Raw genomic sequence first — 14,135 nt, forward strand, 5'->3', positions numbered from 1 at the left:
CCAACACAGAGGTACACCGGCCGAGGTTGCTGCCAATGTGACAACTAATCTATGACGACCTTACCCTAACCCTAATCCGAGGCCCTCAGAGTGTCTTTTATGTTTTAAATTGTTAGAGAAAAAGTTTTCCCTTTCCCCAAAATATAGGGTTACTTATCTTTCTGATACTCTCGAGTCCTTAGTCACACTTTGAGGCAACTGTTGTTGTGGATTGTTGCTATAAAAAATAAAACTGAGCTGAATTAGTTCACGCCTTTAAAAAAAAATGAAATAAATCAATGACTAGAATTGTTGCCAATTTATTCAAAGTATTTATTTATTTATCGTTGATCAATGAACAGATCATTTTAGCTCAAGTTATCAGCTTACATTCTGAATGTCTGTGGAATTAATGAAACTACAGGGATGCAGTGAATCTGGGATTGTAACCCGGCACTGACACTAAATAGAACACATCTTTCACGTCATTTCTTCCCCCTCTTTGTTTGAAGGAAATTGAAAAATCTTTCATTTAAAAAGTAACCAAACTGTATTAAAGTCTTCTGGCTCTTTGTTACACAGTTTTAAAAATTATTTAGTGAGCTCAAAATTTATGCAACACAGCAGATAAATATCAGCCAGTGATGGTGGGAAATGTCGATGTCAATATCAATCAGTTAGACCAGTATCCCAGCTGAAACTACCAACAGACAGTGCTGCAGAAATGTATTCAGATCCATGTGGCCAGATATTTATTTATTAATCAATCTGGTTCCTGGATGTCTGCAGAAATAATTAAATTAGAGCTAGACCTATTGTGAAGCATGGATTATAAATACCCATAGAGACTTTTTATTTACCTATTACTTATTTTTTGTGGTTTGTTATTTTCTACTTTGCTCCCTGGAGACAAAAGAAAATGTTCATGTTGAAAAAGTAACAGAATTTTTTTGTAGATTTTCAGCTCTTTATTAAAGAGTTTTGGATTATTTGGCCGAAATAAAAGTTGATGTAACACAACAGCTAAATATCGACTACAGATATCAGTAAATATTATCTTATTTATCAGTAAACATGGCTAGTGTTTTCTTCACTGATGTATCAGTGCATCCCTAAATGACGGCACCGGCATTAGGAAGTCAATCTGTTAATTTTGCATCACTTTTACTGACACTAATAATTAATACGTGAGACAATGCAAAGGAATAAAAAATACACTGAGGGGGAAGTTAAAAAAGTGTCACTTTCTAAATGTGTTTTTGAAAGTCTGAAAGCAACATGAGGAACTACATGAACATTTTTATGTGGCTGATTATGAGGAATGATTGCTGTTCGGGAAGGTTACATTAGTGCGGAATTTGCTGTTTATGGCCATCAGATGTGTTACTGTGATGTGGAGAGCATTGGTGTGAGGGGGGAGGCGGGCGGGACGGACCTTTAAGAGAAACACAACTATTTTGAAGCTCTGAGGTGGTTCCACGCACTCAGACACACGCAAACTCACATCCGCGCAGACGGAGTGAAGAAAGCAAGCAGAGTGAGGGGGCGAGACGATGGCCCTTCTGGCAAACATTTTTGGCTCTCTCGTAAACATCTCATTCGATAACGCGAGGATGAAGAGCGAGCATTTACTGCCTCGCCCTTCCATTTGGGAGGATGCGCACGCTCTTCCGCGTAAAGACAGACGCGGAGCCACACAAACCACAGCCAGCGTGCTACACAGACTCTGCTTTAACACATCCAGGGACCACACACTGACTCAGAGCACAGCCACTCACAGCGGGGACGAATGCGGTGCACGAGACGCAAACACATGCGCGTGCTCATCCAAAACGACGATGCTGGACACAACCAGGTTCTTGTAACAGTGAGGAGGTGTAGATTCAAACTGCACTACATCATAAAAAAAAGTTACTGTTACTTTGCCCGCAGAGGAGAGAAGTAGCTGGAGGGAAATGGTAAAATTTTACTGTGACATCCACACACACACTGATGCCAAACCATTCACCACAGCTCACGCAGGCCTCACCAGAATGAGAATAACTGTAGGTATTACTTTAGGGGGTGGGGGGTTCCTCAGGCTTTAAGAGCTTCATTTATGATCACCAGGTCAGTGAGACCATTATGAAACAGGCTGAATGGGAGATATAACAGTGTATATGTGAGCGCACAGAGCAGCAGTGACGCCCATAGCATCATCATCAGCGCCCACACACATTTTCTAATCTAATCTACGGTTCAATAGCACACCTATAATATATGTGAACAGATAGTCGGGTTCATGGAGAAAGAGAGTCCCTGAAATATTTCCAGTGGACCATTTAAGGGTAGATGAAACCTCAGTTTCTTGTAGCTGGATAACTCCTGAAAGCCCAAAGTATATCCAGATATTAAAGTTAAGAGAAATAAAGACTTCTCAATAAATGAAAGAATGGCTATTTTTAGGTGTTCGGGCCAAGCTTTAAAAAGCATCACCATCAGGTTTTTATTTTTATTTTTTAAATATACAAAAACAGAGTTAGAGTTCCACACTATCTCCTCCTCTCTCTTCAACTTTTTGAACCTGTGAGTAAACTCTGAGCAGACAGGCAGCCCCAGAAAGCGGCCATCACTGCAGCCGAAACGAATTCATTTTTCCTCGCGGTTGGCTAAAATATATAAATAAATATATAAAATCCTGCATCCCCCCCCCCCTTTCCCCCTTTCACATACACATATTTTAAAGGAGCTCTGCTGTCTTGAGAGAATGAGAAAAGGTGGACACTGAGGTGCAGCTTGCGCGCACCTTGCTGTCGGCAGTTTTCGTTATTTCATAATTAGAAACTGCAACTCATAAAATGTAAATATTCTAAATATTAATATTAATATTAGTTAGCTTGACCAACCAAAACAACAAAATAAGAAAACGTAGATCACACACACACACACACACACACACACACACACTCACCCCTGTGTGTGTGTGTGTGTGTGTGTGTGTGTGTGTGTGTGTGTGTGTGTGTGTGTGTGTGTGTGTGTGTGTACATATATATATTAAAAAAGAAAACCTGACGTGTGTGCGAAGGGAAGCTGGCACTTCACGCGAGTCAAACTCCATGAGAAAAACACTCTAAACACGAGCGCTGCTTTGGATTCTTGGTGGTTTGGAGACGAAGAAGGAACTGAGTCAGCCTGCAGTTTCTTAAAGGTCAGAGAGGACGGACAGACTCCAGCATGAGGAACCTCGGCTTTTACGCACAGAGCCGAAATAAAAGGAATCACTTTAAAATCAAGCGAGGGGAAAGGGGGACAGAGCACTGCCTTTCTTTTAGATATGAACTTTGCTTTATTAACAACACATACACAACACTGTTAACTGTGACGTGGAAACAGAAGAAGTGTGGCTTTGTCTTGGGGGGGAAAAGCTTTTTAAAAAGCGTTTGTGTTTAGCAGGACAAACTATTGCTCCTGACATGACGGTCTGCAGAGGGACTGTTTCTCATTTGGAGCCAAACGCATTTGGCTCTGGTTTCTTCTGATTACGCGCAGCAGACATGGAGGCCTTTTGCTCCCAAACCTCTTCCTATATCTGAATACTTGAATCTGAATCCCCCCCCCAATATTTTACAGACCTCTAAAGCAGCAGGTAACTTTTAGATTCTGAGTGTGCGATGTGTCGCAGAGGTTAGAAGGCCCCTGTAGCAGCAGGAAACACTTGGACGCTGTCGTACACCTCTCTGCTCCCCTCGCTATGTTTTATTCATCACTCGTCCCGTTTTCTGGTGAATATGTGTCTCTCTGCAAACGAAACAGTGTAAAACTAACGAGGGGTGGTGGTAAGGGGTTATTTAAGCTCAGCACGTGTTAATTTGTAACACCTCTCAAAGTAATTCGTCATGAATTATATTTTTTAGAGGTTAAAAAGTTACAAAGTGAAGAAATCCTGTGACGCATTCTATTTTCCTTCTCTCTAGTTTACTGAAAATATAACTTCATTTTTTGTCTGTGTATTTTAAACCTGCGCACACACACACACACACACACACACACACACACACACACACACACACACACACACACACACACACACACACACACACACACACAGGGGTGAGTTATCCTGATCCTTTACTTTAAAAATAAAATTAAACATTGCGTTATTTTCACGCTGTTTGTGTTTTTATCAAAGCGCCAATTAATTAATTAATAAAGGGAAGATGTGAACTAAAGGCAAACATTTTTTTTTAATATCTAAATATGTTTGAAGAATAGCTCGTTCAAAAATGAAAATATAAAATAATAGTACGTAATTTTATAGACATATATAATATTTCTCTATGGATAATATTTCAAACACTTCTTATGAAAGTGACCTCCCGTCAAACACGAAGACTAATTAGGAGAAATAACCCGTATGTAATTAGAAAGCAGAGCGTTTTTCTACATTAAGGAAATTATAGGAAGCCGTGAGCTGTAATTTTCGACACTTTTTGAGGCAGAAATATGATTTTCACTCTCTAATTTTATTTACTTATTATACTTACTTCTACTTAATTACTACTATAAATACTGTTAAAGATAACGTAATGCCAATAGCCTTGAGTATGCAATAATTAGTACATTATTAGTCCTTAAATGGAATGATTACAAGTAAAACTTTTACTAATTATCATAGCTATTTTTATTATGTTATTATGAATCACTCACTTTTCGCAAGGAAGCATAAAATCAAAGTCCCTGGAGTTTCCTGTCGGCTGGTTGGATTGTGTAGCATTTGTTTGGACTTTGCAGAGAAATCTCTACATGATCTTACAGTCTTCAGTACAGACTTGCTGCTGACAGTCCGTGTGTGTGTGTGTGTGTGTGTGTGTGTGTGTGTGTGTGTGTGTGTGTGTGTGTGTGTGTGTGTGTGTGTGTGTGTGTGTGTGTGTGTGTGTGTGTGTACTCACTGTTTACGACGTGTCTGTAGCGCTGCTGCCCGCTGAGGAGGCTTTGTCCATTGATCAGGAGTATTGAATCCAGGGCTGGGCTTTGATTCGACTCCTGGGTCACGCGGGTCCTGTGCTGCTGGGTCTGGAGTCGAGACCGCGCAGGAGATCCACAGAGAAGAAAAGTTGATTTATTGGTAGTGAAGGCTGAAGGGTTTGAGTGTGTGTGTGTGTGTGTGTGTGTGTGTGTGTGTGTGTGTGTGTGTGTGTGTGTGTGTGTGTGTGTGTGTGTGTGTGTGTGTGTGTGTGTGTGTGTGGATAGCGCCCAAAGCAGCGGAGCGAGCGGAGATGAGAAGGAAAGAAAAGGGAGAGTTTGTGGACAGCAGCGCACACACGTAAATGTGTTCGGCTCTTTTTGTAAATCTTCGTCCCCTCTTTAAAGCGTCTGCCCGCCTTTTAGCTCAAAAGGCGTCTCTGTGGCACAAGTGTGCTCTCCTCTAAACTCATGGCATCATCCTCGGAAGAGAGAGAGAGAAAATGTTCACAAACAGCGCGACGCACCGCGAAAAAAACGCTATACAGTCCGGGCAAAGAAAAGCAATCTGACCGAAAAGCAAGAAAAGAAAACAACCAGCGAAGTTCGAGTTGCGGTGTCACAGCGGGGTTTAACAACGCAGAGGACCGGTTTCTAATCAGTGTATGTCACTTTCAATCTTTCCTGTGCCAACGGGCGCGCTGACTTGTAAGAGGGAGGAGAGAAGGGAGGAGAGACAAAAGCGGAGGGAAGCAAGGGAGGGTGGAGAGGGGGCGTCAAAAGCGGCTAATCTAACCCATGAACGCGTTTTGTGGGCCGGATCTCTCTCACAGGACATACAGCTCTTCTTCTTCTTCTTCCTCCTTCATATTTGAAGTATTTGGAGATTCAGATGAAGGGAAGGGGGTGGGGTTGTTCGGACTTTATGATCTCTCCTTGCAAAGAGGAGCAGCTGAGTTTTCCTGACTCATATCTCCCTCAGATCTCTGTGCCATAACAAGCGCACACCTATCAGAGCGACCTTGACGCGTGCGCTCTGCTGTCACCTTTTCTTCGATTAGAATGATTGTGCCTCACGCAGCAGTAACTTATCGCGCTGCTATCAGCGCCGCAGCTTTCCTCTAATACCCTCAGGCATGTCAGTATCATCCGAGCTGAAGTCCATGTGCTGATACATGTTAATAAGTAGCCTAATAATAAGTCAAGGATGAGCTCTCTCCCTCTCTCTCTGTTCTTATTAGATGGCTCAATAGAACAGCAGTGGGCAGTGCTGTGGGATCCCTGTTAATGATAAACCTGCGACTTGACAGACAGATGCCACTGCGCCCTGTCTAATAGATAAGGGAGCCAGCTAGGGTCAAATGGCCTAAAGGCTTTTTTTTTAACCCTTGTTTTGAAAATATCGTTGTCACGAAGTCACGCAAGACAGAAAAAATGTGGAACAAATGTAGGTGAGAATGAGATTTGTTTTTTGTTTGTTTTAGCTGTGCTGAAGTTCTGCGTGAAAACCTTCAAGATTGTATTTCTGATGTTTATATTAATGCTGTTTTTGAACTATTTTAAAGGCACTACTGTTTCTGCTCTCCGCGTCCTATCCGGCCTGCGTGCGCGCACATTTGCATGCAGCCTCACTGTAAACTGCAAACATGTCGAGGCTCTCGCGCACATTGTTGCAAGCCCATTCGAACTGAGAGAAATGAAGCCATCGGTTTACAACATCTGCAACAGGAACGCACTGCTGGCTGCAGCTTTTTCATGGAGCAAGTAACCGTGCGGCACCGGTGAGGAGAAGAAGTGGGTGAGGAGAAGGGGAGGCGGGGTCACGCATTTACTGCTCTCTCTCACTCTCGGCCTATGGGTTCAGTACTGGGGGAGGCAGCGGGGTCCAACAACAACACGAAAAAAACAGACATAAAGTGTGCGCAAGCAGTACGCCTGCCTGCTGGGGAAAGGAGACGGCACGGGCCTGCATACTGGAGATCTGTTAGTAACAGGTAAAAAGTGACGCGTGACCACAGATTTATAGCGAAGATCAATCGTGGAAAAGACACTAAACCCCGCAGGGCTTCATTAAGAGAGAGACGCCAGTTGGTTCTTCCCCACTCTCCATCAAGAGGGCGATTATCTTTAACACTCTCCCAAAAACCATAAAACAACAACAGACACATCCTTTCACTCACCTTTCCTCCGAGACCTCGACGGGAACGTGAAGACACCTGGCAGCACCGCCAGCTCCCGCCGACGCGCAGCGAGAATTAAGCGGGACCAGAGAAGCGAAGCGAGAATTAAGTGGCAGAGAGCCAGTCCGCTTCTCGGCGCTCATTCGTCAATAATATTAAATATGATAATGACGGTGATGTCTGCGCTCGCGATGGGGGGGGAGTAGCCGGCAACAGCGTGGGACTGCAAGAAATGCAGGCCTCTTAGAGGCGATATGACAAAACGTGTGTGCATAAAAGCGAGAGTGATAAGAGCTTATTGAACATTTCATGAAATGTCAGACGGTTGTTGAAAACGAGCACATTTGTTGGTTTATACTGGGTGTGCTGGATTCTCGCAGAGCTCGTTAGACGTTCAAAACAGGAGCGTTAAAGTCCGTTTAAAGCTTTGTTTCTTACCAGACATGCAGGCTGCTGGATGCAGAGTGAGCGCGGTTTTGGATAATAACGCGCTCCAAACTTTCCCCTCAATACCAAAAAAAACGCATGCGCCCTGAGCTATTATCTTTATTTATGTCAGAATGTTATTTTGAAATTAATTAAAGTCTTGGATACACGACGAACTTCGTCTGAATTTCTCTTCGTTTTTCGATTTTTATTCCCCTTTGTCAGCTATTTTTTGTTTTTGTTTTTTTAATCGCTGATGTGAGCAGTGTCGTGTTCGCAGTTTTTTAAAAATCCATCCTTTGAACCAGGCTGTTCAAAGGAAAGTTGCATAAAACAAAATATAATGTGTAATCACTGCAGATGTGGAACAAGGATCACCAGAATAGAGTCAGAGTTCTCCGCGTATCTAAATATTTAAAGTACTTCGTTTGGCTCAAGAAAAAACAAAACAGATATAATGGGTCCTTATTGTGTAGTTAAATTCCGAGTTTTTTTCCGCAGTTAAACGGGGCCCGAGCGTGTTGTGTTTACCCAAAGAACTGTCCCGTTAATAAGCCGCATCATGTGGCTTTCACCTCCTCATGCGAAGACACCGAGCTGGAGCAGGCGCTCTGAATTATTAAAGGCCGTGGGGACAGAGACTCTCCGCTGCATCACTCACTCAGATTCTTCCCTCTATCTGTTTTCCACTTCTCGGGGAACTGGGAATCTAGGAACGAAGCCAAACAAGCGCAAAAAATAAAATAAAAAAATACGTGGAATAGTATGAAAAATTGATCCCTGAAATATTCCTGATGGAAACGAATTCAAGGGACTGGAGTGAATAATTGATTCCGCAGATCGAAAAGCTCAAGAAGAACGCGAGTGATTAGAGACTAATGTGCTGCAGGTATCATTACTGAGCGAGAGCGCATCTGTCGGGCAGGTAAAGGCCCCGAGGATCCCCACCCCAAAATAAATAAATAAATATATGCATTTTCCTTGTTTCACATCTAGGGAGCAGCGCAATTTATAGAAAGTGATCTTGTGATTTTAAACAGAGCAGACCTCCGGCACAAAACTAATTTCAAATTCAAGAAGTCAGCGGAATCATTTGGAGAAGAATGCGTCTGGCTTGGATCAGGCGAAAATGACGCATTAATAAATAAGCGCGGTTTGTTTCAGCCTCGAGTTTACACAGTGGAAGCTTATAGGCGCAGGAGCATGTCCGCTGTGGGGACAGTGGGGTTAGCAAGGGCCTTGCACCAGAGCGTCATTAATCTCACAGTGTCCGGTGCCACCTGATGAGCGCGCACAAAGAGCCGCTGATGGAATGTATCGGCGGACATTTACTCACATTACTGCGGCTTTATACTCCCACTCATCTATATTTGGATTCTAATGTTTTACTGTGTACTTAATATCATTTATTATTTTTATAGCTTTATTCACAGATTATGTTTACACATTTCAAAGAGTAAATATGCTAATATGTGTAATACATGTAGAGATGAAGCTGCCAACAACTATATAAAAACTTCTATACATTGATGAATCAATATTCATGATGAAATAATACACATATGATTTAATGAGTACTTCTACTTTAGGTACTTGCAGTATATTTATATATTTGAAGCCTGTAGCGTTCCATTATTATGGAGCTTAAGCAGGATGATGGTTTTGCTTGAGAAAATTGTTCAATCAAAATTGAACAATCACTTTGTAAAACAAATACTCAATATAAAGCCCACTGCCTTCCAGTTCTTGGCATTGTATTTATTCCTTATCAAATGTTTTGTTATTGGCCCCCACCCGTGTCACCCCATTTCAAAATATTCTGGAAACGCCCCTGCGCAACCAAATACAAAGCCGTTTCTTGCCCTTAATCTCAGTGACAGCATCTAAGTGCTCCTCTGAGCTGTTTTGCTTAGACGTAGTCATATTTCTGTGTTTGATCACGAGTGCATGTTTCACATCGCTCTTCGTGCACCACTCAGGCTGTGCCGTGCATTTGCCATCTGGTTCCGTATGGCTTTCCAGCCGCCTGTTGTCACCTTGTTAAGTGCGGGCCAGAGGGGAGCGGAGGCGTCATTTGTGCGAACAGCGCAGCTGTGTGGCGAAGAAGAAAAGAGACGCAGCAGAGGCTCGAGTCCTGATGGGAAGCCGTCAGCGGTTATGTGTCGCGGTTGAGTCGTGAGATGGATTTCAGCTAGTTTAGAAACGCTTAAAAAAATTGTTAGAACTAAGCGCCAAACACTGACTGAATACTGACTTTTTTTCTTTCTGAAAAACAAATACGAGTAAATCTGAAATAGTTTTAAATTCTTTTTTTTTCTTTTGAAATAAAGATTTGCTTTAATTGTTTAAAAAAACCGTTTGCAAGACAAACACTAATATTTAAATGTAACTGTCTGATCCTTAATAGAAAGTACTGCCATAATGACAAATTAGGATCAATACACACAAAAGCAACACGGAGTACGAACTGACTGACAGCATGACGCTGATCACCTATCAGGCTGTCGTACATTCTTTTCTTAAAAACATAAAACGAATAAATAAAATATAAGTTTTTAGAAAATATATACAAAACATAAGGGAAACTCTTGACTGGAGCTTCTTCTGGACTTCCTGATGAGACCACGTGTTTCTTAACTCCACAGAAAAGATCATTTATTGACGTGAATGGTGAAAGAAGGGTGGAAATAATTCTCTCAGATATAAACTGACCCCAAAATTAAAAAGAGAAGAAAAATTGTGAATTTAAGAGGCAGAAATGATGTCGGAAATATTAAAGTTAAAATTCCAAAATGCCGGAATTGCTCATTTTATGACAACAAAATCGAACCGGCATAGTATTTAATAATAATAATAATAATAATAATAATAATAATAATAATAATAATAATAATAATAATAATAATAATAATAATAATAATAATAATAATAACAACAACAATAATAATAACTGGAACAGTAGTATAAGTAATAATATTGACGATACTAATAATAATAACAATAAGAATAATAATTATTATTCTTATTGTTGTTGTTGTTGTTGTTGTTAATAACAATAATAAAATGTAAAAGTCCAAACTAATATTGCGTCATTAATATCATTTAAAAATATTTATAAACTCGCTTGTTTTGCTGAATGTTATTTGGATTTATTATTATTAGTGGGAATAGTTGTAGTATTAGTATTATTACTACATTGCGGCGTTCTGTTAGGGCCGACTCAAACGTGTTGTAACTTGCGTTTTCCAGTTTTTCCGCTAAATTAAGCGGCCATGTTTCGAATCAGCGCTAATTGAAAACGAAAGTAAGTCAGCCCTAACGAACAGCAGGCCTGTGACCCGAAGCAGACCATTAAACAAAAAGCTCCGAGCGAACATAAATACGTTTTTCACAAACACCCATTTCACATTTGTTTGTTTGCGCTTTGCTTGATTGGAGCGAATGAGGGGAAATGAAAGGTACGGGCCTGAAGCTTAAAGCAGGCCACCTCCTCACTGCTCCAACAGTATCCCGTTAAGACACTTAATGAACGGAGTATTTAAGTTTGGGTTGTTTTTGTTTTACTTTTTTTTACTCTGTCTAATACGTCAGCTCCAAAAATGCTGTGAGATTTAAAGCGTAAAGTATGAGCCAATGAGGCCCAAATGGCTTGTTTTTAAGGATGTATCTCCTTTCCGTCGAGGATTAATTTGTCTTTTACGGCACTTTCAACCCTTTTTTCCAAATTGCTTCCATGCAGAGGTCACGACTCACGAGTCCATTATTGCACCTTCACACCATTTCTCACTGGATCACTGCTTTTACTCTGAAAGCATTAGCACCACAAACACCAGTTTGGAGGGGGGGGGATTATATTAAAATAAAAATACATATATTAAAAAATGCCGACTCTTTAATATTAATAACCAATTAGATAGATAGAACAGCTAGTGTCATATTATATATGTAATATGATTATTTTATACTATATACTGTCATATTATGAACATTATAAAAATGAGAAAAGCTCTAATAACTTCTAAGAATCCTGGGCTGATTAGATCTTATGATGATGGAAAAGTGTTGCAGAAGGATCAGAGGAACAAAATCTTCCTAATAGCAGCTGATTAAGCATAATCACTGCTGTCAATGCTGCTATTTCTACTGAAAGTGGCTAAAATGCTTTTGCACTGACCAGCTTTAGAAAATGACATCCAAACATAGAAACCCTTTGCAGATTTTACCTTTTCCAGTATTATTAAGGAATTCAACAGCAGATTCAACTTTTTATTTTCCTTTGAGGCACACATATCCAAGGAAAATCAAGTCAGAATCATTTAACAGACTTGGCAGTAACAGGTTGACCTTTAGATTCCAAAACAAAGTGCAGGAGGTTCGTCGTGGGAGCAAATTGCATCTATCAGCTACACCAGCTATAATGCCCTCATGCCTATCTCGGGGTCTCAGCGTCTGGGCTCCTTGAGCTCCGATATGCAACACAGAGGACTGTTTTCCTTTCGGTAAAAGCCGTGGCCCTCGCTGGCAGCCCCCGCCACCTCTTTTCCTCCCAATAAGTTCTTACCTGAAATCAAATCCGGCTGCTTAACGAGGGGAGAGCGAGTTGGAGGGAGAAAGGCAATTGTGAGCGTCAGCACTCTGCACTATGTCATTGGGCACAAGTATTTGACAGCTGGAATGATCTATAAATACTTCATTAAAGTGTGTACGAGCTCCCTTCTCTTGTGCCTCATGGTCCACTTCTGGTAAGATTTACAAATGATAACATAAACAAAAAAAAGAAAAAGAAATTCAATTCTCATTTGAAAAGAATTGGAGGAGGAGGAGGAGAGGGGGGTTTGATTGGCGCCCATGAGCAACAAAACAGCGGAGGTCTCTGTAATGAGGTTTGGAAAGTGTGTTCAGTGTTTGAGGGGCCAGGGTTTACTTGACCTGCCAGAGGGATTCTCTTCCAAAATGGACAGAGAGCCAGACGCAGAGCTCAGCTGTCCAGGCGTTCACCACCAGCTACACTAAATCTGTTAGGAAATATGGGAAAGAGTACCCGAGCTTCTCTAAGGGCCGCAGACAAATGAGGTGGACTCATCAAAAAAGGTGAGCCTAATTCCTCCTGCAGCTTGGCCCTTAATATTTAGCCTCGGTGAAATAAAAAATTAAGCCCTCTCGCTGCCTTTTTGTTTTCCCCCCACCATGAAATGTATCCCTTGTAGCCCCTAGATTGAGACACCCAACATACAGGACAGCCACGCCAGTAAAACAAAATGCTCTCTGCCTCTAAGATCATTTGTCCTTGCACTCACACTGACTCGTAAAACCACTTTAACTTCAGCTGCGTTTCTGCGTCGCTCTAAGGCTGACACAATCACGCTGGCAAACACTCCCCACGTCAAGCTGTCTGTACTAATAAACAAGGCGGTCGGCCTCGTATTCCTGCGAGCCCCGTGTCCAGAGCGGCCTGATGTGTGCAGGAAATGGATATGCTTTAAAAGTGTCTGCTGGGGCAGAGGAGAGAGTGAAAAATGGAATCAGAGAGAGGTCACAGGTCACACTGCTACCAACTGAAACAACAGGGTTGGGGGTAAAACTGTACATACGAAAAGCCCGCCCACAAAACACGCATACGGGCTCTTACCATGAAGCATGCTGGTCCTCGGAGGCTGCTGGACATGCGTGCTCCACGGTCCCTGTCACAGCTTTCCCACACATCTCGTCTCTGACTCCTCGACCACCAGGACACAGACGAGCAAACAGCCTTGCGGGTAAACAAGGGTGTGTGGGGTATAGTGTAGTGGATGGTTTCACTTTGCAGGTCTCCCCCCTGGGTGGGTGGAGCCACTGCATTCAAAGTAAATGTCAATCATTTACTGTCAGACACCAGCAGAGAAGCTTTTGTCTCTTAGAGTAAATCCCTTTGATTTGTCTAAAGGAAGTCAATGATTGAAAACACGCACCGAAGGAAACCTATACTGGGCTGTCGAGTATTTAGTGTGTGTAAATACGCTAATGTGTGTGTCTGTGTGTGTTCTGTGGGATTCCTGAGCGGCCGTCAGAGCGATCAGCCTGGCTGCGCCGAGTCTGCGGGGTCAGAGGTGACCTCGGTGCTGTGATCTTGTGTTTGTTATTGCTGTGCTGCCCTTGGACGGGTTAACATAGCACACACTGCATCAGCTGGTCTGTGCACTTCCTGTCTCGCTCACACACACACACACACACACACACACACACACACACACACACACACACACACACACACACACACACACTGCTCAGCCACAAGGCCTGTGAGAGCCGTCTGAGGGTCACTTCCACATGTGTTGATGGGCCCTGAGTGAGCTAATCTAAACTGGTGAAATGTTATCCTACTACAGGGAGGACAGGAGCTCAGCTGGCCCCCACTGCTGCTCTCTTCATCCTCTAATGTGCAGGAGAACATGGAGAGATTTAGTTATGCATGTTACTGTGGTTCAGTGGAATATTTTACCTTGTCACTTTTTTTACATTTTCATTTAAGATATTTTCCAGAAAACACAGGTTTGGATCCATAGTTGCTAGTTTGAGCTAACTGGGACATGGACTGCTTCCTCTTACTCTTTCATTTTAAAATCTTAGATT

General features: G+C 42.1%; 1 protein-coding gene across 4 annotated transcripts in view; it reads right to left on the reverse strand.

Moving 5' to 3' along the window:
- satb2 (SATB homeobox 2) overlaps positions 1-13,193 on the reverse strand; it is a 56,819-nt gene extending 43,626 nt beyond the window's left edge. For 2 of the 4 annotated variants that reach the window (XM_026145442.1, XM_026145441.1), the window contains exons 1-2: positions 13,156-13,193; positions 4,908-5,031 (exon numbers count right to left, since the gene is read on the reverse strand). In XM_026145442.1, the coding sequence (XP_026001227.1) occupies positions 4,908-5,031; positions 13,156-13,191 (160 nt within the window). In that variant the 5' untranslated portion in view covers positions 13,192-13,193. Of the gene's footprint in view, positions 1-4,907; positions 5,138-7,100; positions 7,150-13,155 lie in introns of those variants that run through there. The other 2 variants (XM_026145444.1, XM_026145443.1) reach the window with 2 other exon arrangements.
- Positions 13,194-14,135: the final 942 nt, after the last annotated feature.

This window comes from Astatotilapia calliptera, chromosome 16, assembly GCF_900246225.1.
Source record: "Astatotilapia calliptera chromosome 16, fAstCal1.2, whole genome shotgun sequence".
NCBI classification, from domain to species: Eukaryota; Metazoa; Chordata; class Actinopteri; order Cichliformes; family Cichlidae; genus Astatotilapia; species Astatotilapia calliptera.